This window comes from Elephantulus edwardii, unplaced genomic scaffold (assembly GCF_000299155.1).
Source record: "Elephantulus edwardii isolate Elephantulus edwardi_28Jun2011 unplaced genomic scaffold, EleEdw1.0 scaffold00068, whole genome shotgun sequence".
Taxonomy (NCBI): Eukaryota; Metazoa; Chordata; class Mammalia; order Macroscelidea; family Macroscelididae; genus Elephantulus; species Elephantulus edwardii.
Genome location: NW_006399818.1, coordinates 10,352,345 through 10,379,778, shown reverse-complemented (window position 1 = coordinate 10,379,778; position 27,434 = coordinate 10,352,345). Strand labels below are relative to the sequence as shown.

The 27,434-nt window shown below is 39.8% G+C and overlaps 1 protein-coding gene and 1 pseudogene across 1 annotated transcript in view; both read right to left on the bottom strand.

Moving 5' to 3' along the window:
* UTP20 (UTP20, small subunit (SSU) processome component, homolog (yeast)) overlaps positions 1-27,074 on the bottom strand; it is a 115,021-nt gene extending 87,947 nt beyond the window's left edge. The window contains exons 1-18 of the mRNA XM_006888529.1: positions 27,030-27,074; positions 25,425-25,505; positions 24,411-24,477; positions 24,159-24,291; positions 23,328-23,516; positions 22,437-22,518; positions 21,222-21,359; positions 20,437-20,592; positions 19,809-19,955; positions 19,587-19,721; positions 16,636-16,713; positions 15,018-15,196; positions 10,317-10,472; positions 10,089-10,177; positions 8,002-8,107; positions 3,284-3,434; positions 2,608-2,670; positions 1,451-1,609 (exon numbers count right to left, since the gene is read on the bottom strand). Coding sequence (XP_006888591.1) covers positions 1,451-1,609; positions 2,608-2,670; positions 3,284-3,434; positions 8,002-8,107; positions 10,089-10,177; positions 10,317-10,472; positions 15,018-15,196; positions 16,636-16,713; positions 19,587-19,721; positions 19,809-19,955; positions 20,437-20,592; positions 21,222-21,359; positions 22,437-22,518; positions 23,328-23,516; positions 24,159-24,291; positions 24,411-24,477; positions 25,425-25,505; positions 27,030-27,074 — 2,154 coding nt within the window. The remainder of the gene's footprint in view (positions 1-1,450; positions 1,610-2,607; positions 2,671-3,283; positions 3,435-8,001; positions 8,108-10,088; positions 10,178-10,316; positions 10,473-15,017; positions 15,197-16,635; positions 16,714-19,586; positions 19,722-19,808; positions 19,956-20,436; positions 20,593-21,221; positions 21,360-22,436; positions 22,519-23,327; positions 23,517-24,158; positions 24,292-24,410; positions 24,478-25,424; positions 25,506-27,029) is intronic.
* LOC102848529 lies at positions 13,602-13,976 on the bottom strand (annotated as a pseudogene).
* Positions 27,075-27,434: the final 360 nt, after the last annotated feature.

Below are 27,434 nucleotides of genomic sequence, written 5' to 3'. Positions count from 1 at the left end.
TTTAATAATAAGAAAAAAAAATCAACTAGAAAAATTTCTTCAGTATTCACTCCCCATTTTATAGACAGTCACTGGAAACCTACTGTGGGGGCAAAGCCATGGACACAACTGATCAATAAAAGATGCCAGTTACTCAAGGAATATCCCACCTAATGAATTCATTAAAGAAAGAAAAATAAAGAAAGACAACTGTCTACTGATAATTAATGAGCAGAACAACAACAAAATCACCTTTATAAACAGTTTGAAAAGGCACAAGGAGGGAGTATCTGTACCATCAGATCAAACTGTCGAAGAAGATCTACCCCAGACCCTCTGAGCCACATCAAACTGCAGACAATGCCCTCGCACCGCCCATGCTCTCTCAGACCTTGCTGCAAGCATACATGTTCTCACCTAGAGTAAACTCCCCTCTGCATGGGCAGCACAAGCAGCCTCCACAACATCCTCCATCTATTCTAGAACATATTATACCACAGAGCAACAGTGTGTTCCCTAGTCCACCCAACCTCCACGCTGGTGATCTTTTTGAAGGTGGAAATTGTTGTTTTTTTTTTTATATTTCCAACACTTACCTAGTCAATATACACTTGATAAAAGATCAATATAATGACTAAGTGTTTAGGGCTGTTCTAAGTATTTTATATTTAGGTAATATAATTTTAGAGAAATCCAGTGAATTAAGGATTCATTGTGGGCCAGGTATAAAATCTTGATCACTCTATTATGCAATTACATAGGTATGTCATAAGGCTGGTGACCAGAACAGTTTATTCTGTTTTCTTATTTAATCCATACTCAGTCCATAATAATTTCTACTCTACCCTATAAAGCTTCTTTCAAAAAGAGAGGATGGAATCTTCATTCTGGAACTATCACTCACTCACTCATTTTGTCAAATCAGAAATGACTCATAGCTGGCTGTCCATTGAGTTTTCAGAGGCTATAAAATGCATGGGAGGAGAACGTCCACGTTTCCCCCTCAGAGCCGATGATGGAATAGAAAGGCATGCTTTTGAGTAGCAGCATAAGTCCTGACCACCAGAGCTCATATCAACAAAACTGGACTCCACTTTTAGGGATCATTTGCAAATGTATCAAATACATTTGGACTTGAAGTTAGAAATTTGATAAAAAGTGAAGAACTACATTTTAAAAGGCTCATGCAGTAGATAATGTAAATTAATGAAGGCAGAGACACCAAACAAAGAAACTGCCAGGGCAGATGCTTGTTCCAACAGGAAGAGGACTGGTTGTCTCTGCTTCTACACTGTCTCATACGGAGAAGTGATGATGGTATAGTACTCTATTACTTATAAAGTGGGTAGAATGATTTCACTCAAAGCTTTGACGAGAACTAGATCTCTTTTTTAAAAAAATTATATGTGTGATAACATCCCCTTTCAAAAGCCAGTCAAACAAATTTTAAAGCACACACAAGAAAGTTTACCTCCTGCAGTGGCCCATCTGGGACTGCGGTCTGCACCACATCATGTCTCAGTTTCCGCAAATGAAGCAGCTTCTCTCTGTAATCATTCACCGTTGCTGGGATGAGTTCAGCCTGGCGGATTACAGCAAGGGCAGTCTGGCGTTCTGACAGCCCGTCATCCTGGCCAGAGGAAACCACAAATGTAGGTCAGTATCATGGTTTTCAACAAAGTATGCTAAAATGTGACCAAAGTTCTAAAAAAGGAACAACTGTGACATGTTAACACTTTACATTAAATAAGCAATACTTTCACATCTAAACGACGTGCTTTTCTTCACATCACCTAATTTTTTTGACAGATAATTTACCCTGTGTTTCTAATGTAGAAATGACAAATATAAAACGAGAAAGTTATTCTCACTCATTCCATTTGATTGGCAATATCAGTGTCAAAAGAAAATAAACACACAAGTACACTTTTATGCTAATATCGTACCTCAAGTAAGTTGCATTCTGGAAATATGTACCTTGGCAAAGGTTTGGGGGAAAAAAGGCTTCTACAACTAGAAACAATCCACTTAAACATCCCTCAACATGGAGTTGATGAAGTAAATTATTTTTAACTAGACTACTACTCAAATTTTTTTTTAAAAAGAGTAGAATTAGAAGTACTAATAGAGACAACTTCATGATACCACTGTTGCTTAAAAATATCCACAAATAAGAATTAATCACATTGTTGTTGTTAGGGACCACTGAATCAGATCTGACTCATAGCTGACCCTCCAGCAGCTTTTCACAGGCAGTAAACTACAAGGTAGGAGCCTGTCCAACTTTCCACCACAGTGCATATGGTGGATTTGAACAGCCTGCCCTGGACTGGCAATGTAACTCCTTACTACGAAGCCACCAAATCTGCTTCTGTACACAAACATCAGAAATAATAATAATAATAATAATAATAATAATAATAATAATAATACATCAAGTACTGTGGATTTTTAGTGATGGTCCTGACAGTAGATGGGAATAAGAATTTTTTTGAAAAAATTCCAAATTCTCACATAGGTTATTTAGATGGTGCTTGAAGGTCCTGCAAAGGCATCATTTCAGAAATAAAAAGATATATACATCAAAGTATACTTTAAAAAAGTATCTACTCTGAACAGTTAAAATACCTCTATAAGTTCTGGAAGCCGAATCTCAAAATGGTTTAGAATCCTTATTGTCAAAAGTCGAATCTAAAGAAAGAGAAAGACAAGTTTCAAACTCCAGAGTTTAACCATATTAAGAAAATGATCAGTAGCTGGTGACATCGAAGTTTCATACAACCAGGAGAAATGAACCTTTGATGAGAGTAATACATGTTCACACTATACCCTTTTTACCTTCAATAACAACAACTTTTCAAATAGAACTCGATAGAAGATGAAGCTGCCATATTGTTTCTTTAAACCATGACAATGTGAGCATCTCTAGAAACAGTGCGAAGCATGTGATCAGTCTTAAAATTCAACTCAAATGACTGTTATTCTTAAATAAGGTATTCTGGGAGGTCCCTGCACAGGCAGCAGCATCCCCTGGAGGGCTTTCTTTATCAAGTCATACAGACTTTTCAGTTCTTCCTAGTTCTGCTAAATCAGAATCTTTCGGGTAGAGATCTAGCATTTTTATTTTTATTAAGCTCTCCAACTAATCGAGCTACCATCAGTTCACAGGCCAATACTTCAGAACCACTGCTTTAAACAAAACATCCCACTGCAGCATTATATGATTTAGGAATTCTGGCATTATGAAAAAAAAAAAAAAAAGAACACAAGAAAAGATACAGACCACACCACACACCAGCATTACCTTGGATATACCAGTTGAAATGTTGGCTTCTAACTTCGGAAGCAATTCCATCAAAGCTTCCTGGGAAAGTAGCTCTCTGCAGCCACACAGAGATAATCTGTGGTAATAGAGATCGGCCAATAGCAACACAGATGGCTCCAAAGGAAACGTCCTGCAATAAAGTATTGATTAGAACGGAACTGCTCATTGTACCTCAGGGATTCAGACTGTAATATAAACTGTAGAAAAATCACTGCTGAAAGAAATGAGTTTTATGTGAACATATGGCATTATTTCACAGTAGAAGAATCCAAGGCCCAGTTACAAACTTGGGGACACACAGCTAGTTGGAGGCAGAAATGTACCGTAATAGCTATTCTGACTGTAGTAACTCTGGTGCTGCGTCCTCACGGCTGCCCCCAGCCCCATCCCTGTTAAAATTAAGAAGCACATAAAAGGGAGATATAGAGTATTTACTGTCTGCCGTGTGTCAGGAACTGGCAAATACCATACAAAACAGCATATGCTATTTTGGCTACTCTGATGGCCTAATGATGAGGAGCTGCTCTGCCAACCCAAAGGCATGCACTTCAAATCTACCAGCTGCTCCAAAGGAAAAGGACAGGCAATCTGCTGTATGATTCATGGTCTCTGAAAACTCACTGGAGGGTCAGCTATGAGTCGGGTCTGACTTAACAGCACAGGACACCACCACCACCACCACCAATTCTGGCTACATGTAGTGTTCAGGTTCCCAGACTGTAAAATGACACTCACCTAAATAGACGATGTAAACACTACAAGTAAATGTCTGCCACATGCCAGGCATTGTTTTAGCAAGGGAAGCAGGGATGCAGTCCACATGACTTCTGGAGTAAGGCAGCCTCGGTTTGAACCCAGCCCCATTAGTTACCAGCAGGGTAACATTACACAAGTGTTTTCAAGTCAATTTGCCATTTGTCATTCAACCAGTGTTTACTAAGTGTCTACGTGCACCTGACTCAGACCATGGTCTTTTCAGTCCCTTGTTATCATTTGAGAGCTGCGAAATGACTAATGATGATGGGGGCAGGGAGGGTAGCTGATGCCTTTGTGTTGTGGGTGCCGGAGAAGAGTACTTAATAGCCCATGGACTGTCAAAAGGACGAAAAAGTATGTCTTAGAGAGGGTGTAGCCAGAATGTTACTTAGAGGCAAGGATGACAAAGCCTCATGTCAATACTTAAAGGCTATTCCTTGGAAAGGGACATCATGCTTGGAAAGGTGTAAGGTCAGTGCAGGAGAGGAAGACCCTCAATGAGTGGGACTTGACACAGTGACTACAGTAATGGGCTAAAGTATATCAGAGATGATGAGAATGGCACAGGATAGGACAGCGTTCACATCGGTTGTTCTAAGTGTTGCTATGAGTTGCACTCAGTTTGATGGCACATACTAACAATAAGAGATTTTCTAGATACAGTGATAGTCTTAAAGAAATGAAAGAGCCCTTGTCCTCCTAGAGCTTAGATTCTAGTATGAGGAGGTAACAAGTAAATAAGGGAGCTGTGTGGCCTAGTGGCAAAGAGCTGCACTGCTAACTAAGTGGCATACAGTTTGAATCCACCAGCTGCTCCATAGGAAAAAGATGGGCAATCTCCTCCTGTGAGATTTGGAGCCTCTGAACACACACTAGAGGCTAATTCCAACTCAAGAGCAGGCTACCACCACCACAACTAAATAAATAAATCTTCTATACCTACATGCGTTGTGGTGTCCCACCAGTGAAAAGCTGTATTGTCAATCCAAAGGCATGCGGTTCGATCTACTAGCCTGCTCTGTGGCAGAAAGATTGGCAATCTCCTCCCCTAAGATTTACTGCCCCTAAAAACCCACTGGAGGGTCAGGTATGAGTCAGTTCCGACTGAATGGCACATAACAAAAACATCACTGTATCTCAATATTGAGCGTAACAATAAGGAATGCTATGTAGAAGTCACTAGGGAAGGAAGCTACAGCAAAAGACTGAAATATATGGATGAAGGAGAGTGAAGAGGAGAATGATTTACTACTGAGCAGTCTCTAAAGGCCGACATGGAGGTGAAGAAGTGAGCCATGTGGCTATCCAAAAGAAAAGCATTCTTGGCAAAAGGAACATCCACACTGAGTCCCAGAAAGGTGTGCTTGTCTTTTTTGAAGAATATCTAAGAGAACAGTGTGACTCAAACTGTATTAACAAAGAAAAGCAACTGGAGATGAGGGCAGAGTGGCCGGGGTGAGAACACACCATATTTAGCACTATGAGGAACAGGAGAAAGTCTTTGGATTCTGTTCTGGTGAGATAAGACACTATTGGAGCAGTTCTGTTCCTTTAACTGCAGGCTACCAGTATTTTGTGTCAAGTTAACAACTGTTGCTCTATCACCAAGCCCATATTTACCAACTGCTATTCCTTCTTCACTGTTTCCCACTTTTGCATTCCAGTCACCAATTATCATTAATGCATCTTGATTGCATGTTTGGTCAGCTTCAGACTACAAGATTTGGTAAAAATTCTCAACTTCTTCTTTGGCTCCAGATGTAGGAGCATATACTTGAATAACAGTCGTGTTAATGGGTCTTTCTTGTATGCGTAAGAATTTTATCCTATTACTCACAACACTGTATTTCAGGATAAGAACTTGAAATTTGACTTTCTGACTACGAATGCAACATCATTCTTTTTTTATTCCTTGCATAGTATACCATAAAGTGTCTGATTCGAAGTAGCCAAAGATGGTCTATTTCATCTCACTAATGTCTAGAATGTCAATGTTCACACATTCTATTTCATTTTTAACAATTTCCAGTTTTCCAACAGTCAGGCTACATACATTCCATGTTCCAATTATTAAATGATATTTCTTTCTTATTGTTTTTCCCTCATTTTAATTGACTTCCAATCTGGGCTCTATCACCACACTACTATATTTTGTCTTTAAATTTCTGAGGAGTAATGATGTCACTTTGAGGACTAAGGTATGTCTGAGGCAGGCCAGAGTCTTTCCAATCACTTGCTATGCATCAGAGAGCTGGGCAATGATTAATGATGACAGAAGAAGAAAAAAAAATTGATTCTGCTGAGCTGTGGTGTTGGAGAAGAGCACTGGATGGGGTGCAGCCAAAGTGTTCTTTGGAGGCAAGAATGATGAGGCTTCGCCTCACATACTTTGGATATGTTGCTAGGAGAGGCTATTCCTTGGAAAGGAACATGATGCTGGGAAGGGTGGAGGGAAGGAGAAGACCCTCAACCAAGTGGATTGACAAGGTGACTGCTGCAATGTGCTCTTGTGTGTCAGGAAGTGTGAGGATGGCTCAGGATAGAACAGGGTTCAGATCTTTTGTTTACTGGGTCTCTATGAGTCGTATTCAACTTGATGGCACCTCACAACAATGCTTTTATATATACTATAAGATGTATAGCAGGATTCTTGACCTCTGCTCACTAGATGCCAGTACCAGAAGCTCAAATGCAATAACCAAACATGTCTCCAGAGTCGTTCCTGGTTGAGAATCACTATTCTACAGAGTTGTGAACAAAGGAGTGATGTGGACCTGTCGTATTTTAAAAGCTCAATCTGCTTCCAGAAGCGAAAAGCAGCATGGCAAGAGTGGCAGGAAGGAAACACACATTAATAGGCTAATGCAATAATCTCCACGCACGATATGGTGGCAATTTAAACGAGGGTGCTGAGAAAGAAGTGGATTCTGGAAGGATGTGAAATTTTTAGTTCTCTCATCTATAATGATAATGGCACCTATTTCATGGAGCTGTTCCGAGAATTAAACTCAATAATGCATGCAAAGTGAACAGAACAGAGACTGGTGCATAATAAGAATATAATAAATGAAATTTGCATATGGTTATTACGGTATGCATGGTCTAATTTAATCTCCAAGGGGAAAGTGCTATCATCTTCTTTAGGGAGATAATGAATCCGAGGTTAGACTTGCCCAAGGTCACAGAACAAGTAAATGATGGAGACAAGATGCAAAATTAGGCTGCTCCTGTTGTGAAATCCATGTACTTAATCATCACATCCATGCAGTACTGAGAGGCAGGCAGTAACAACTTACACAAAAGGAATGACAGGCTCACTCTTCCAGGCTAGGAGCCACCCAACTGGGAGGGCGACAGCCTTCTGCACAGGCCACACTGATGCCACTCTGCACAGAGTATGTTTTCCATTCAAAATCTCCAGAGAGGTCCAAAATCATTTGTAACAAGGGATATAATGGGGAAAATAATGCATTACCTAAAACAAAATCTGTAAGAAGGCTTGAATGGAAAACCAACTGCTCTATAAACCTTCTGTAAAGCACAAAAAAGGACGAGCACAGTTTTCTGCCATGTTATGTCAAGGTGAGGTGGGAATAAAGTCAGAGACAGGGGAATGGGGTAGCTGGACTCACTGGAGAAGTTACAGAAGGTAAGCACAGTACAAGGGCTTTTGCAATGGCATCAGTACATACGGCATTTACCCTTCATAAACACACAGTAAAATACTCTTCCTTTATAAAAACGAGTTTGCACTTAAAAGATCTTTCCAGCAAACACACTTATTAAACAGAGTATCTAAATCAATATTAAAATTCATTATGTGACGATAACTCAGGAATAAAATAGTTAAAAGCAAGGATTTTTATTATGTCTTGGAGTCCATAAAAGAGGATGCTTCTACATTTTATTCAGTAAGCTGAGTGGAAAGCGTGTCTACTTACAGTATTAAATTCTTCACACGTTCCACAGGAACCAATTTGAGAAGTCCAGCAGATTCCTCTAAGCTTAGAAGAGCGCTTAGAGCTTGACAAAGAACAAATAAGTTTCCTAAAGGTAGAAAAACAGGAGAAACATTACCTATTTCTTTTGGTATGAACTAGCAAATCTCTCATGTATCCTGACATTTGTTTTATGAAGTTCTTAAACTTGTGCCTTCTAAATGAATTATCTATCAAATGTTTAACAGTAGCAGAAACAGAGAAGTTTACATGTACTAATTTATTTTTAAAAAAACTTATTCAGAGACGTTGTTTTGTACTATCAAGTCCGAACTGACCCATAGCTGGCCCTCCGGTAGGTTTTCAGAGGCAGTTAATCGCACGGGAGGAGATTGCCCATCCCTCTCCTGTGAAGCAGCTGGCAGCCTCGAATCATGTATCTCTGGGATTACAGCACAGCTTCTTGCCACTAGGCCACTTAAAAATTTATGTTCCTTTAATTGACATAACTCCCTCCCTAGTTGCCATCTAGACAGAACCAAGGCGTAGTTGGTTCTCCCTTGGGTCCCTGAGGCAATTAAATAGCGTGGGAGAAGACAGCCATTCAAATCTTAAGAGGCTCGTTGGGTTAGTCATGCAAATCTCTATGGACTATGACACCAGAGCTCCCTTATGATATAACATTAAGTCATAATTGGTAAAACTATAAGTGAATCTGAACTTGAAAAAGAACTTGGGGTCATTATTTGCACTGATTTGCAATTATATATAAGATAGCTTTAGGAAAGTACTAAAATGGAAGATCCTGCATGCTAGAAAGAGAGAAATTATTATAAATTCCCCATGTTCATTGAGAGGTTTTCATTTAACTGAGATGAAGAGGAAGTCAAATGACTTCATCTATCGCATTAAAGAAACTAGGACTTTTGAGGAAAGAACTTTCCTCAAGATATGACATCATTTTTCTATAGATGTATGCCAGTTTCATATCTCCAACTTATATCCAATGTCTACTGTCTAGATTCCCTTCAATGAATAATAAAAATGTTTCTTGAATCCCTAAAGTTAGCAGTAGCCTGTGTTTAATGGGCTACCAACTTAATGTGAGTTTCTACACTTTTACAGGTTTAAAAAAACCAACCAACCAACCAACCAGTATGGCTCAAAAAGTCCAAAATATTTATTGTTAAGTCTTACAGACAAAGTTTGCCAGCTTCTAGCCGTAGGCTAAACCAACAGCTGGTGAGTTCAAACTGCTGACCCTTGAGTTAGCAGCTGAATACTTAACTACTGTGCCATCAGGACTCCTTCGTGAGAAGCCAGAGAAATGTAAAAGAACAGGCCTCTTTCTCAGAGTAAATGCCTGAGCATAAGGTGATACCAAAATCAAGGCTGCTACAGAGTGGGGCTTGAAAATGACTGTTCGTACATGTCTTGGCATCTTTTCTACAATGTGCCTTCAGATTGGCTTACATTCAAGCCACCTAGTCCTTACTCATTGAGGGCAGGGCAATGAATAAGGATGACAGAAGAGAAACTGATGTCTGTGAGCTGTGGTGCTGGAGAAGAGTACTGAACATCCCATAGACTGCTGAAAGAACAAACAAATATGTTTTGGAGAGAGTACAGCCAGAGTGCTCCTTGGAGGAAAAGATGACAAAGCTTCATCTCTCATACTTTGGACAAGTTGCCAGGAGAGGCTGTTCCACAGAGAAGGACATCATGCTTGGGAAAGTGGAAGGTCAACAAAAAAGGAAGACCCCCAACCAGGTGGATTGACACAGAGACTGCAAAAATGGGCTCGAGTGTGTCAGAGATTCTGAGTCTGGAGCAGGACAGGATCAGCCCAGCTCTGTTGTTCATCGGGTCTGAGTTGTACTCGACTTTACAGTACCTAACAACAACAACAACAATCCAGCCACCACACAGAGGGGATCACGGGCAACACCTCCATCATATCCTCTTTCTTTCCTGATTTCTCACACAGAGGCTTTTGTTGGAAGACAATGTAATTATTATTTTCGTATTTACATCTACTCTGTATGTGCCTGTAAAGTAAAGGAGGAGAACAAACAGCGATTGTGACTGACCTTTTCCAAAGCTCCCTGTGTCAACAGTGGTGAAGAGTGACTCTATAAGGCCTGCGACAAGTGGTATCACCTTCTCTTTCTCAAGAAACCTGTCCAAGTAAGGAGAAAAAAAGGGAAAAGCTCAGACTGGCCTCCAATGGCCTTTTCATCAACCCTCAAGGAGTGGCCAGCAAATAAGCAAATAAGTTGGTACATGAGGCTTCTCTTTCAAACCAAACAGTGTCTTACCTGATATGAGGTAATACTACCAGGGCTGCCCAAGAATGTGAAAGGTAAGTATTGTCTTTATTTGGAGGCAACTGGATTATACACAAAAGGTGATCCAACACTGGACTCTGTTCTTTCTTTCCCTTGGATCTATTCACCTTCTGCCTTAAGTAAGATCTGAAAGCATAAAAAAGCAAAACAAGATGTTTAAACAGGAGAGAATGCCATGGCTTTCATCCTCTGAACTTGGAAATAAAACTGGCCTCTTCCCTTGTATGGGACATTTGGGGAAGGGGTGCTGGTAGTTGAATACTAACAAGTGAACAGATGTGAGCCATCAACTGTCATAGGTGTCTTGCTTCACAACAGCCAATGAACCTCCAACAAAAGTCCCTCTTTTGCTCTGGACCTTTGAGATCCTCTGTGACCTGACTCTCACCTCCTCTCCCCAGTATCTCTTGGTCATTATCAGTCTCCTTTCTATTCTTTAAGCACACAGAGCTTATAGCTGTCCCCAGAGTCTCCCTTTGCCAGGAAAGCCTTTCATACACATCTCTGCACAGCTGGGTCCTTCCTAGCTCTACAGTTGTGGTCAGAGCCATCATGTCTCCCTCCCACCCATTCTCCTTCTTTCTCCCTCTCAATTTGTTGTTGTTATTAAGTGCCATTAAGTCGAGCATGACTCATAGTGAGCAAATGAACAAAAGATCTGAATCCTGTTGTATAACTATCATCATTTCTCTAATGTCAAAGGCATGTTGTTTAGGAAGTGAATGCCAATTCTGCTTCCAAGCCTGTCTTAATCTGGGAACTCCACCAAACTCCACCATGTGTAATGATTATGGCATTGGACGCACCAGGAGCATAGCATTCAGCATCACAGCAATCCCAAGTTACCACAGTACAGCAAACTGAGAGACCAGTGCTGCACCACTTCGAACATTCTTCCCAAACACAACTAACAACCAGCTTAAGGGCCTGTGGCTCAAGGGCCCAACCAACTTTTAAATACAAAGGCCCATCCACCAGGTAGTAGTTTTATTTTCTTTCATCACTGTCTAGGATAATTTTATCTGGACCATGACCTCCATTACTCTAAAAACATAATTTCCCAAAAGAAAGATTTTTTTTCCCTCATTCATCACTGTACCTCCATGCTGGCAGACAAAGGAATAAATTTATCTTATTTCAGTGAACATTTACAAATTATATTGGATTTTCACACAATCATTCAGACATTTTGTTTTGTAACATTAATTACCAGTGAGTAATGTGATTAATCGATTCTTCTTCTGTCATCCTTAGTCACAGCCCAGCTCTGACGACAGCAAGTAACTGTGAAGACCATGGCCTGGATCAGGTACACGTGTCCCTGGAATAACACTGTTGCTTCTCAGTACTCCAGAGAAGACCCTGACAGCAGATTTTTCCCAATGCAATTCATCTTTTGATTTCCTGACTGCTGGTGCCAAAAGTGGTGATTGTGGAGCAAAACAGGATGTAACTGTTAACAACCTGAATCTCTTCTCCATCTATCATGGTGCTGCCAATTGGTGCAGTGGTGAGAATCTTGGTCTCCCTAATGTTGAGCTTCAATCCATATTGAAAAATACAGTCTCTCACCTTCTGCAGCAAGCGCTTCAGGTCCTTTTCAGCTTCAGCAAGGCTGCTAATGAGTCTTCCTCCAATCCTGATGCCACATTCCTCCTCATAAAGCCCAGCCTCCAGAATGATCTGTTCTGCATAGATTGAAAAGGTATGGAGACAGGATGTATCCCTGACACATTCCTTTCCTAATTTTGAACCACGCAGTGTTTTCTTGTTCTGTTCTGAGGATTGCTTCCTGGTCTGAGCATAGGTTTCCCATGGGCACAATCAAGTGTTCTAGGAATTGATGTCTCTGAGTTGTGGTGCTGGAGAAGAGTCTTCAACCATGGACTGCCAAGAAAACAATGAATTCTTTCTTGAAGAAGCCGAAACCAAATTTTTCTTTGTAGGCTAGGATTCTGAAGCTCTGTCTCACATACTTGGACACGTGACCAGGAGGGACTGATCCTTGGAAAAGGACATCATGGTTGGAAGGATGGAGGGACAGTGCAGGAGAAGAAGATCCCAGATGAGACGAGTTGATACAATGGTTGCAGTAATGAAGGCAAGTGTGTAGGAGTCAGTGAGACTGGCTCAGAATAGGGCAGGGTTCAGAGCTGCTGTACATAGGGTTGCCAAGATTCACAGGGGACTTGATGGCACATCACAACAGTAACAAGATGATTCATTAGTTACAATGTCTAATTAATGCATTATTGTGCATTGCCTTTCCCCTCACCTAACTCAGGGAGCTCTGGAGGCTTAGTGCTATCATTTGGAATAAATCTGTCTTCTGAAAAGTTCTTTCATTTCTATTACTTATAACAAAACTACGAAGATGGGAAGGTCCCAAGAATATTCAAATTATTACTAAAAAGACAATCTCTACAGAGGAATGAGGACAAAGATGACCACATGCTCCCCGCGTCTCTGTGGGGGAGACACAGGGTTGTGTTCCCCAAGGAAGCAAGGAACTAGTCTTAAGTTCATGTGTCTGTGTGTTTGTATTTATTCTTACCCTGCTACATTCCAGGAAGGCTCTGAGATGGCTGAGGAGCTGGTGTGAGGTCTGACACCCAGCCCTGGTCAGGCCCTGGCTTTACCTTGCAGGTCAACAACACAGTAGCTTCATTAAGCTAGAAGAACCCACAGTTCCAGTCACTGATAAGCCATCTGCCTGTTGTACTTAGGCTTGGCGTTGTGAAATCAAGAGGACTAATTACTCCAGGGGAATACAGGCATCATCCTAAAGAAGCTCTTCGTCACTTATTCTTCAAGCCATTAGAACTCATCAAATTTAGAAAACTAAGGTGAGTCTGTTAGCACGTTCTGGAAGAGAAGTGACTTTCAAAGCTGGCAAAAGAGTACCATGGCAAAAGGATGGATTCCTTCAGAAACTCTAGTTGGCTGAGCCCAAAATCCAACTCTGCTGTGTCAACACACAACAGTGAACCCCTCCTCAATGACTGCCCCACGCTGAGTACTCCGCAGATGCTTCAGGAATATCTATCCAATCATCGCACCCCAAAGCAAGCATACGCAGCAACAGGTCTAATATAAGTACAGAAACAGAAATGGCAAGGATCTGATTTTCTACAATTTCTAGAAGAATAACCATACAATTATTTGAAAAACAGTAGCAGAGTCCTCTTCCGTACTTTTAAAAAAACTTCTGTTTTTTCATTTCTTTTTTTAGTTTTGTGTTTTCGTTATTTAAGTTCAGGCCTTGACTGCGTATTTCCGCAGTGGGTACAGGCGCTCTTTTCGCTGCTGCTTCTTGGTCTTCAGGTTCTCCTCATGCTCGTTGAGCCTTTGGCGCATGGCACATGTTTTCTTGGGCCGCAGATCCAGGGGTTTGTACTTCTTGCCCTTATAGTATTTTCTGAGGTTCTCCTTCTGAGTCTGGTTAATAACAGTGAGAACATGGGCAATGGATTTTCGGACAACTCGGATTTTGGAGAGCTTAGAAGCCACAGCGCCTGTCACTTTGGCGACGTGCAGCTGGGAAAGCTCCACCTTCAGATCGTCCAGCTGTTTTAACAACTCCTCCTTCTTGTTTTTTCCGCGAAGGTCCCGAGCCTTGATTTTGGCCATGGCTGAGCGATAGAACCTGGCTGTCCCCTGATCCAAGCCCAAGAGAAAGAGCTGTTTTTTCATTTCTAAGGAGTATTTGCTAACTTTGTTCATTAGAAAGTAATTTACAGCTTCTCTCAAGCAATAAAAGTTGCTTCTGAAGGTTACAGAGCACATTGTTTATTGAAAATCTCCAAATTAATTACCCAAGAGATGCTTTTAATAACAGGATATTTGCTTGAGAAACTGTTTCTTGATCTTTGCCCAAAAGTTTCTTTTATACCTGAATCCACCATGACCTGGATCTAGTGTCTTCTGCATTTAAATATCATCTTGCAAATGATACTTCACATAATGAATGTCTAATGGTGGCTTCATGAACTCATCTTAGATTAGCTTATATTAACTTATATTAGGGTGTTTTATACTTAGAATGGGAAGGCCTGTATCATATAAACATAGACTATTTCTTATTACTGAACTTATTTTTCTTTGGATACTTTTATCCGATAAATGTTTATTACAGTATCACACTGCTGAGGACAAGTCAAAGGCAAAAATTAGCATTACAAAGTCAACCCACACTGTGCAGACCAGCTTGTAACCTATTTCTGTACTTGCAGACTGGCCTCAGTGTATTTTATTTTTATTTACTCTTATCTAAGCTGAAATCAGTGACTGGGGTAATTGGGATGGGTATGTCAGAGGCAGTGCGATTGGCACAGGATAGAGCAGGGTCTTAGGGCTGTTGTACATAGGGTCGCTATGAGTCACAAACGAATTGATGGCACATAACAACAACAACAAGCTGAAATAGAATTTTGTTTTTATGCCATAAAAAAACCCCAATCCAATTTACAATCCTTTCAGCAATTCTAATAATGCAAATGTATATAAACACTAATAGCTGCCTCTTTTCTCCTTAAGATCTGTTGGAAACAAATTTTAACAGTTTGATCTTCCTCTGGATAGACTGAAATCGCCACTCTTATAGTATTCTAAAAGCATTTTATTTAAATGACTAGTCTACCAACAAATAAAGATATTAAAAAGAAAACTTACTCCACAGTCGGTTCTGAGAAAACTAGAGGGTACTTTTCAATTGCCACGGAACCAGCAGTGGGAGGAGGCGCTTTGTTCAGGATAAGTTTGGCCAAAATGGCTAGAGCTTCATCTTTGACCATAATGTCATCAGTCAAGAAGCAATTCTCAATATATTTGAGAAAGCTTGGTAGAAAAAGCTAAAAGAAAGAAAAATCACATTTATTAACATGTATAAATTCTGTAATATTGACTAAAGGGAAGATCCTAGTCTTTCCAGAGAGGAAAAATAGACCATCAGTAAAGGACCATGGGTTATACTAATGTTAAATTTCTCCACAGATATAATAGCAGGTAGAAGACAATGGAGATGCTTCAAAACACGGAGGGGAAATGACTTAGAATATGGAATTCCATACAGCCAAACTATCAGTAGGTGTGTTGTCATTGTTATGTGTACTGAGTCAGAACCAACTGAAAGCTGATCCTCTAGTAGGTTTTCAGAGGTAGTAAATCACGTGGGAGGACAATACTTCCAAAGAAGGTTAAACAGGTTGGCCACGTGATATAATTTTTAATGTCTTAACTTGAAATAAACTTTCAAATATTAAAGAGAACTAGAATATAATTCCTTTTTTTTTAAAAGAGTCAATGAAACATCTCAATAAGAAAAAGGTAAATAACCCAATCACAAAATAGGCACAGAATATGAATAGACACTTCACAAAAGAAGACATGCAGGTGGCAAATGAACACATAAAGAAATGTTCAAAATTCCGAGCTATTAGAGAGATGCAAATCAAAACAACTACAAGATATCTCACTCCAGTAACAATAGCAAAGTTCAACAGGGCAGCAAACAACAAATGCTGGTGAGGTTGTGGAGAGACTGGAACTCTCACTCACTGCTGGTGGGAACATAAAATGTACAGCACTATGGAAGATGGTCTGGGGCTTTCTCAAAAAGTTGGAAATAGAAATAACATTTGACCCAGCAAGTCTACTACTGAGAATATACTCTAAAAAAACCAGAGCCACAACTTAAACAGATGTATGCACACTCATTTTTTTATTGCTGTTATTCACAATAAGAGGTAGAAGCAACCCAAGTACCCATCAAAAAGTGAATGGATAGAAAAATTACAGTACATTCACACATGGAATACTATGCAACACTGAAAAACAATGAACTCGTTAAACTTCAAACATCATGGGGAACCCTGGAAGACTTGTTGAGTTTTGTCACAAAAGGACAAATACTACATAACACCACTGTTACAAAATAAGACAGACGTGGGAGGGTTGGGAGAGAATGAGAAATGAGTGGATAACGAATACTGCATTAAATCAGATGAGGGTAGGATCTGTCAGAAAGGAATATATGGTTAGTCATTATATGTATGGCACCAATCTGGAGTAAGAGGTGCATTGCAGAGTGGGCTGGAGAGAGGGTAGAAAATATGCAACAATGAAAAAAGGAAGTATTTTTTTAAAAAGTCAATTAAAACATTAAATACATTATTGCTCTCTTAAAAAGAAAAAAAATTCTACAATCTCAAATTTGATTATTTTATCATGATAGATGTGGGGGCAAAGAAAACCAAATCAAACACAAAAACTATTCTAATATTTTGCCTACCTTTTCAAACTGCTTCATGGCAAACATGACTTCAGAAAAATCCAAAATTAAACGTCTTTCAAATTCACTCTCAAAAGTCTGTGGAACACAAATAGATACAAAGATACTGATATAAGTATAGCACACAGAGAGAACTTTCCTCATTCCTATAAATGAAACATGAAGCATACCCCAAACCATTGAGGTTTTCTACTTGCAAGCAAGAAGTAAAGGAATGCCTGATACACATTAATGGAGTCAAACTGGCCCTAGGCCATCCTCCTCAGCTAAAGTGAGGGAATGGTGATCCCATGTCAGCTTTGTGTTCAGACATCTGGCCTTCTCCAAAGGTACTTTTACACATGAAGGGTGTGATATATCTTTTAGTTATATAGGATTCCTTCCAAGAGATACTCAATTCTTTCCCAGTCCAGAAAATTACAAAAGCATTTCCTAAAGCAGTGTATGAAGACTATGGTGTGTCTGACTCAGGCCACAGTCTTTCTGATTACTTGCTATGCATCTGAGTGCTGGACAATAAGTAAAGATGACAGAAAAAGAACTGACACCTCTGTAGTGTTGGAAAAGATGTCTGAACATCTTATGGACGGCCTGATACAGTGACTACTGCAATGGGCTCTTGGGTGTCAGGAAGCGTGAAAATGGCACAGGATAGAACACAGGGTTCAGATCTTTTGTTCATAAGGTTGCTATTAGTCGTACTCGATTCGGCGTTACCTAACAACAAGAAGCAGCAGTGTATAAAGCCCTAGTGATGCACTGGTTAAGTACTCAGCAGAGAAACAAAATGTATGAACCCACAGCGGCTCCTCAGGAGAAGGATGGGGCAGCCTGCTCCTGCAAAGATGACGACCTTGAAAGCCCTACAGTGAGCACACCTTGCTCTTCCTTATGGGACTCTTACAAGTCAGAAGCGACTCAGCAGGAAAAGATTTGGATTTTTTTTGGTTTTAACAGGTTGCTGCTGTTAGGTTCCGTCAAGCTGTGTACAACCCAAAGTGACCCTATGAGCCCTGTTCTGTTCTGTGCCATCCTCACACTTCCCAGTACATTAAATCCCATGTGGTGTGGCAGTCACCATGTCAATATACCTGGTCAAGGGTCTTCCTTTTCTTTGTGAAATCCTCCACCTTTGTGAGCATCGTGTCCCTCTTCCCTGAGGTGTCTGAGCACCCTGGAGGCAGCCTGATGCAATCTGGGGTCAGTCTACCTCAGGGCATTGGTAGAGAAGAGCAGCATCTTTCCCCGGAAGCTCTTGCTCCAGACAGCACCAACCAGACATGTGCTAACTGCCTTGCATACCAGGGTGAGCAGGGCTCAGGCACGTAAGGCCTGGGGCAGGAGTTGGAGTTAGTCCAGCTGCTTCCCCTGCAACTTTCTGACCATCCTGGCCTGGCCCAGGCACTGCAGCTCCTCACTCAGCATCACTGGAACAGAGATGGCTGTCCAGCATGTGGGGTCCTTTCTGCTCTAGCCATGGAGGTAACAGACCCCAGGATGCCCTCGCTCTTACATTTCTTAACGCTTAGGAAGAATATAGCTGCTTTTTCTATCTTCAATCCTATTTTACTTCAGTTCATAGTCTAAACTTTCTACAATGTAAATCTCATTGGTCATTTCTTGCTTAAAATTCCTTTAAGACCTCACTGCATGTTGGACAGAGAGCTCTGGTGGTCTAGTGGTTAGGAGCTGCGCTGGCAACCTGAAGGCATGCAGTTCAAATCCACCAGCTGTTTCATGGGAGAAAGATGGGCAATATCCTCCTGTGCAATTAATTACTTACGAAAACCCACTGGAGGGTCAGCTATCATTCGGTTCTGACTTGACAGTACACAACAACAACTTGAAGGATAAAATACAACCTAATTTTTCAAATCAAAGAACCTTTGCTAATATTCCACTACATTTCTTCGTGGGTTCACATGCCCAGACTGTGTAAATTTATAAGCACATGCCTTTGCCATTTCTTCTTCTCATGTTATTTTTTTCATTAATTTTTATTATTTGATTGTTGTAAAAAGAGTGCCTAAGAGCAAGGATATCAGTCTAGAGATTAAGGTGCACCTGATCCAGGTCATGGTCTTCACAATTACTTGCTAAACATCAGAGAGCTGGACAATGACCACGGATAACAGAAGAAGAAACGATGCCTTTTGCGTTGTGGTGCTGGAGTACTGAACATATCATGGACAGCCAAGAAAACAACAAGTCTGTTTTGGACAGAGTGAAACCAAGCTGCCACTTGGACGCAAAAAATTTTGAAACTGCATCTCACATATTTTGGGCATGTAGTCAGGAGAGGTCAGTCTTTGGAGAAGGACATCATGGGTGGAAGGGTGGATGGTTAGTGAAGGAGAGGAAGACCCTGGATAGAATGGATTGACATAAAAGCTGAGGTAATAAGAAAAGGTGTGTCAGAGGCCGTGAGATTGGCTCAGAACAGAGAAGCGTTCAGAGCCATGAGTTGTAGTGTACAACCATAACATCTGAGGTCAAATTTTTCATCACTTCCGAGTGTTTTCAACTCCTTGGTCAGGCTGATTATTATCTAACGATCAAAGACTGTTCCAAATATAGTGCTTTGGAAAGACTTCTCTGTTCCTCAAGCCCAGGGAGAATGAATCATTATAATTCAGTATGATTTTTTTCCTTCTAGATCATAAATATTCATGTTGAACTCTTTGTCACTAAAACACTGGGAAAAGCACCGATGCCCTATTCTTCATCCTAGAATACTTAAACCCAGAGACCCAGGCACATGGTAAGCTACATAGTCACTAAGTATTTGCTGAATGGATTTAGCTTCTAGTATATCTTGTTTTATTTCTTTTATAATTAATTTCTCCTTAACAAATTCCTTAATGGTAAAGCTTCTGTCATACTTTAATTATATTCTGAGGAGGCTTACTCAATGTTAAACAATTATTAATAATATTTTTCCAGTACGTTACTTTTTCTATGGTTTCTCTGATGAGGCTCTCTGGCAAAGAAACATTCTCGCCCAGGATCAAAGCAGAAATAACATCCAAGAGGGTCTTTCGGCAAGCAGTAGACAGATGGGTTGTTTGCAATGTTTTTGACAACACCTACAAGAAAAGGAAAAGCAATGTGTTTAATAAATGGCTTTTAGTGAAACAGACTCTGAGCAAATGAAATCAGAGACTCACACTCACCTTACAAACGTCAACAGGGTTGGTTATACGTGATCCATTTCCATGTTTCACAAGTATCAGATATGTTCCCAACACCCTTTTAATCTGCTCAGAACTTTCACAATGGTTAGCCTTGGTTATTTTAGTATGTAGATCAAGGAGCGATTCCTGCAAAAGGAGAACGTAACAAAGAGAAAGGCTATAGACTATCAAAAACACCTGCTAATCCAACAATGAAAATATTGTGTGACTCAGTTCAACTTTCCACATTTCTTTGCAATGGAAGAAAAAGAAGCAGGCACTACAATCAAACCATTTAAGTCTGCTTTCCACCTTCTTTTGTATTAATAGCAACACAGTACTTGGAAGTAAAGGTAACATATTACTCAGAGTGGCAGAGCCAAGATTCACACACAGGCAATCTGGCTACAAAGCCAGAGCTCTGAACAATTATGCTCTGCTGTATCTCGAAATATGAAATAGAGAGAGTACGGTGGGAAGCCAGGGAGGAGGAAGAACCTAGTATCTGTGTAAAGTAAAAAAAAACCCAATTCTACAATATAACCTTTAGGAGTGGTTTGCTGAACTAAAAACAACAGTGAACACTAGACTCCTCAGTATACACAAATCATACAAAATTAGAACTCACTTGCAAACATTCAAAAAATATACCAAAATGCTCCTTGGCGATGTAGAATGCAGTGGATTTGACCATATTTTTGAGTGCTTCTCCAACCAAGATCCATGGCAGTTGTGTTTCTGTTTCAGTAATAGGTCCCAACTTTTGTAAAATTAACTTTACCGCCTGTGGGAATCCGACAGTCATTAAAATGAACATGTAAACCCTTCTTTTTTAAGAATATCACTTTGGTTTACCACTCATTATGTTAGTTACTTAACAACAACATATTAGCTACATAGCTAAGGAGTTGTACTGAGAACCCAAAGGAAAGTGGTTTGAATCTACCAGCTGCTCCAAGGGAGAAAAATGGGTAATGTCCTCTTGCATGATTTACTGCCTCGAAAACCCCCATTTCCACCAGGGGTCAGCTATGGATCAGCTGCAACTTACTGGCACATAACACCAATGCCTTAAACACTTGGAATAGTAACAAGTATAGTTTTAAAATTACACTAGTTACGCATCCCCAGTGAATTTCCAAAGAAAGATAGAGAATTTTATCATCCATCAGCTCCCTCTCCAAGCAGCTCCTAGTACCCATAATGAAGACAGTAATGATTTTGTTAAGTAACCAAAAATATTCAATCACTTAGGGCTTACAGTATGAAGCATTGTTTTTAAAACCTGTTACACTCCCCTTTTGAAGACTTTCTTCTTGTTCCAGCTCATCCTCATACCTGGAATAATTATGTTCTTCCTAATCTCTCTGAGACAGACCCAAAGTATCCCTGCCACCTGGCCCCGTTCTTTACCTTGCCTGCACAAGAGTGAAACATGTTTCTAACGCCTTTGCACATTTCAAAGAACAACTGTCCCACTCCTTCCACCTTTTCTGGATGTTGTTCAAGATCAAGAAACATTAAATTGAAAAGTGCATCTTTATTTGAAACCTAAAATTTAAAAAAAAGAAAAAAAAGTCTTATTTACAACAGAAACATAAAACCAAATCTTATTACGTTATTTTAACTTGAAGGTCAGCAATTCAAACTAATTAGCTGTTCCCTTAAAGATTTTCAGTCTTGGAAACCTTACTGGGCAGTTCTACTATGTACTATATGGTCCCAGGCACTGGAATTGATTCAATGGCAGAGATGGTTTGGGTAGGGGACATTTATAAAAGGAGCAGACACTTCTAAAGATTTCAAGCTACTATAATAGTATACTTTTACTTGGAATGTCACGTACAAGAGATTAATCCACTGGTATGGTATGAAGGTTATGTAGAAGCAAAAATTATCTAACACAACTTTCTCTCTTTTAAGTAGGTCATATAGTTTCATGAGCATAAGAAACTTAATACCAATGTTTTTGTTTTACTACAAAAGCTGTCCAGTCAATTCAGAATCATAAGGACTGCACCCATGTTACATGGTGGTGTTTTCAATAGAGAATGGTAGATCACCAGGCCTCTCTCTCAAGATGTCCTTGGGATAACCTGAACTGGCCATCTCTTATTTACAAGACTATCATGCTGTTTGTACCACCAAGGATGTAAAAGACCTTATTGTAGAAACAAACATAAATCACATTATGCAATGAGTTCCTTCTAAGAAGTTATTATATAAATTTCAGTTAATATCACTGTTTATTTATTTAATGAATTCATCAGCTGCTTCATGGGAAAAGGATGGGCAATCTTCCCATGGGATTAACTACCTCTGAAAACCTACTGGACTATGAGTTGGTCCCGATTCAATGGTACATATCAAAAACATATATAAATACACACATATACACAGATATTTATAAACACACACACAACATAAATCTAGATTATTATATTGACCCAACTTGTTTCACATTACTGAGCAAAGACTAAACCTTACTGTGAGATAAATTCAAACTAGGAATAGACTTCAGTTTTATTATCTGTACTTTAAAAGAGTCCATAAAAAAAGACATCTGTTTCTATCTAATAGATTCTTAAGAATTAACTACTAGCAATAAACAAAAATTATCACACTAACCTTTCTCATTAAAAAAGTAAAGCTTTCAGCGGCAAAATTTCTTATATGCAGTTTTTTATGAGCCAGGAGTGTACTGTACATGCTATGAAACAAAATAAAACATGTTTATTAATCATACATTTTAATAGAGATGTATACATGTTAACCGAAGACTGAAGGATCCAGGTAAACAAAGATGAAGGCTGGCAGAAAAAATCAGTCAAAGAATTCTTCAACCACTATCCTCTGGTCATTTGACGCTCATTTAAAAACATCTATATGCTTCACCAAAGAAGACATTCAGATGGCAAACAAACACACAAAGAAATGTTCAAAATCCCTAGTGCTAAAAGAGATGCAAATCAAAACAACTATAGGATGAGATATCATCTCACGCTACTAAGAACAGCAAAATTTAACAGAACAGTAAACAAATGCTGGCAAGGTTGCATAATGTACAAAGCACTGAAATGGACAAGGGAGAGAACTGTATAAAAAGAATATATGATTAGGTATTATTGGTGTGACAAAAGTCCAGAATAAGGGCTGCATAGGAAATTGGTCTGTGGGGGGGACTGCATAACAATGAAAGAACTTTTTTCCTAAAAAAACCCAAACAAAACAAAACAAAACAAAAAAACAAAAAAACCCAAAAAACTGGGGGGAGGTGGACAAGGGAGGAAAATGTGTAATAATGAATGAATGGAAATCCAAGTTCTTTATAAACTTACAATAAAATCTCGATTTAAAAAAAAAAGACTAGAGGAATACAATGTGGACCACTTTGACTGCAAAATCAAGTTTATATAAAGAAATAACAAGAGACTAAGCTAGAGACATAATTTAGAGTCATAAAGAAGCCAAATAAAAACGTAGAGGAAATGTAAAAATTACTGAGGATGAAAAGGTTACCTGTATATATTGTCCATGTCCTTTACCATCAGCCTCCAAAGGTATTTGTAAAGATAGGAGAGCGAAGTAAAGGCCCATTCTAACAACTCCGTGTCCTGAGTCTCCAGGATTGAAGTGATGGTTAGGAAAAAATCTTGAAAATGTGGATAGAAGTCTGTCTGCAGATCTCGTGCCAACTGCACAACCAAACTGGATTAAAAACAGAAGCAAGACGTTGTTTAAGGGACACTCAGTTTTGGTGGCCTAATGGTAAGGAATTGTGCTGCCAACCCATTGGGGGGTGGTACTAATACATCAACTGTTCCGCTGTAGGAAGACGGGCAATCTCCTCCTCTTTTCTGACTCAGAAAACCCACTGGAGGGTCCATCTGTGAGTCAGTTCTGACTTGAAGACAATGAGTGAGTAAATATGAGTATTCATTAAGGGTGATGGAGAAAATATGGAAACGGATAGTGGGGATGGTTATACAACATATACCTAATTCACATACACATGGACATCATTGCTGTAGAACTGGAACCTACTCACAGCTGGCCCCCCCAGTAAGTTTTCAGACTGTAAACTACATGGGAGGAGACGGCACATCTTTCTCACGTGGAGCAGCTAGTAGATTCAAATTGCCTGCCTTTGTGTTAGCAGCACAACTCCTTACCAACAGAGCTCCAAACGCACACACACAGATCACTCTTAAGATTCCGCTTTATGGCAATAAATCTTTTCTTAATTTTGTAATATAATACAAAAGGTAAATTGTTTTTCCTTCTAATTTAACAGAAATGAAATACAATCTTTCAGATAAATGTTGCCAAATGTTCTTTCAAGATACTTACTCCAAAAGGGGCTGATAGGCAAAACTGTTCTTGATCTGCAGGTGAGTCTTCAAACTCTGAACAATCTCATTTTGATGATAGACCAATTGATTAAATGACTGGCATTTGTCAATAACTTCTTTATAAAATTTCCCTAGTGGATATAAAAAATAAAAACAGGTTATACTTTCTCATTACTACTACCATGTAGCTGTCTGAACATATAAAATATAAATAATGATGGGCAAATAAAATAGAAACAAATAGAAATACCAAAGTGGTCTGTAAGGTTCAATTCTCTCCATTTCAGCAGGCCTTCAAAAAAGTAGGTTTCAACCTCCTGTTAAGACCAAAACAGTCCATTCATCAGACAGCTCAAAAAGACCCTATGACTCAAGAGCCTAATTTAAAGCTAAAATGAGGAACCACATTGCAAAGTTGGTAACGATAATTAAGTGCAAGAAAATGTACTGTACCAAATAAAAAAAAAGGAAATAAAATGAATTAGAGTAAACACAAAAACAAAACCCCATGACTAAAATAAAGGGGTAAATAAAGATATATATTACTATCTTGAGATGATGACAGTGAAGAATTTAAAAACTGCTTTTTTGCCTTCTAAGAAAATGAACATAATTTAGTCACAATAATTCTCCAAAATCCATATAAAACTCACCTTAAGGCAAACGTCTATTTTTACAATCTAATGCACAGAATATGGACTGTATTTTTGCAGTTCTTCCATTCAGGGAAATATGAACTGCTACAACCTTTTGGAGAAGTAATATGCCTCTCCTATCAAGTAATAATCTAACACAACATTGTCCAAAAGAACTTTCAATATTGACAGAAATGCTTCAAATCCACACGTGTTCAACTCAGTAATAACTAGCCACATGGCGCTTAGTGAGCACTTTAATTTTTAATATACGTTTATCTGAAGGAGCTCTGGTAGTGCAGTGGATGCTCTCTGAAAGTTCGACAGTTTAAACCTACCATCTGCTCTTCCAAAGGAGGAGAAGGCAGTCTGCCTCTGTAATGATTTACAGTCTTGGAACTCTATGGAAGCAGTTCTATCCACCCTACAGAGTCACACTACATGTTACAATCAACTACCAGATTTGATTACTTTAAATCTAATTTGCCATCCGAGGCTACTACATTAGACAGAACAGTTGTAATGCAGTTCATGTAAAATGAATGGCTAGAAAAACAACTCACTTCTACTAATAGTGAGAAACTAAAACAAATGAATACCTGAAGATTTGGCTAAGACAGAATTCTTACCTCCTCATAACTTGCAGTTCTATCGATTCGATGAATAATATCGATATTCACATTTCCCAGTCGCTCAGCAAATGTAAGAAACTGAAGGAGAAAAAAAGTATTTCTCTATGATACATTGTCTTTTAATACTTATCATGTCTTTAGTATCTGTTTGATAATTGTACAGTAGGGACATGAAGGCAATTTTCTATAAAGCTTCAAGCCTCAACCTTTTTCGGAGTATTTCGATAAACCTTAATTACTGTCATCAAAAACAGTATTATGCTTTGATTGCTTGGAAGCTCTGGTGACCCAGTTCACAGGAAGTTGTCTTGTTAATCCAAAGATCACACTTCTCTGCCAGTTCAACTATACCAGGGACTCTGCAGGGCAATCTACCATGGGAATTACAGCTTTGGAAACACAATGTAATTTTGAGTCAATTTTTGATGTCAAAGAGTTAAAGGCTTTTGGTTTGATACCATTTCTTTGCTTACTACAGTGATCAATTTTAGGGTTTTTTTCCCCCGTATCAATCATAAATGTATAATTGAATTTTAAAACTAAATGCAGACAATGATGAAACAATCACATAGAACAGGTATATAGATAAAAAGAAATACACAGAGCTTGAAATGCACTGTATTTCTATTCCATGAAAGAGAATACTTTTTTAGAATGTTGTTGTTGATTGCCGTCAAGCACGACTCATAGCAACCCTATGAACAAAAGACCTGAAGCCTTTCTGTAACTTTCTATAACTATTGTCATTTCTCAAAGTTCACAGAGTTATGTTGTTTAGCAAGCGATGCCACTTCTGCTTCCAACTATATATGTATGTATGCATGTATGTATGTATGTATATATATTAAATGCTGTAATTGCCATTATATGTCCTTATGGAGAAAAGAATTTTTTCTTCTTTTCATTTCTCAAAGAGTTTGTTAGATATTTATGGCCTTTCTTCAGTTATATTTCATTTTATAACTGAGCTAAGGGACCGTTAAGCATTGAAACCCCTGATGTGGAAATTTCACTATTACTCTTTTTTGAATGAATTTGCATAAACTTCTTCATCACTGTCACGTCCAACAAAATTCTAACTCCTGACCGTGGCGACGATTCCAGAACAAGCATGTGGCTAAATGGTTGGAATGCTAGTGTTTTTAAACATAACACAGGTTGTTCATAGTGCAGCAAGGAAGACAAGGAAAGCAATCTCCAACAGGTTTTCCACAAAGTTTACCACTTGGCTATAGGCTGGGAACCACTCCCTTCCCCTGGCATCAGCCTACCTCGGCCCCCCCCCCCCATTCAGCACTATCCCTGTAACAGTAGCTTTAACTCTGGAATCAGAAAGGGGGTTCCCACCGCATCCCAGACCCCACAGACACGGGTGCAATCTGCTGCCCAGGACACCAATGCTTATGCAAAAAGTGATGCACGTCTTTGTCCCGCCGTACCCGTCCCATGTTTACTACATCCTGAGTATCCCTCCTTCTTTGGAGTCTCTGGGCATATGGTTTGGCCCAGGAACTCTGCAGCCCCACAAAGACCCGCTCAATGTCAACCCTACACGCAGGGCGACTGGAAGCCGCGGATCCAGCCCCAAGCGCCCAGGCTCACCCGGTACGTGTTCTCGGTCTTGTGGGAAACGGGCTTTATCTTCATGGCTGCAGACAGGCAGCGGCCACGAGGGCGTGAAAGGGGTCCACTTGACGGTAGGTCAGAGATAACTAGCTCTCACGCTTGCACTCTGATGCCCTACTGCGCGGATGGTTCCTCACGTGCTGCCTCCGTCTCTGGGCGCCGCCATGTTGGCGAGGGGGCGGGGCCTGTGCAGGTCACGTGGGCGGAAGAAATCTCACCGAGCAGGCGCGCCCTCCAGGGGCTGGTCCTCGAGGAGGGAAGCCCAGTTAAAAGGGCTGATGTTGTTGTGTTATTGTTATGTGCCATCGAGTCGTTTGCGATTCATAGCGACCCTATGCACAACAGCCCTAAACCCTGCTCTATCCTGTGCCAACCGCACTG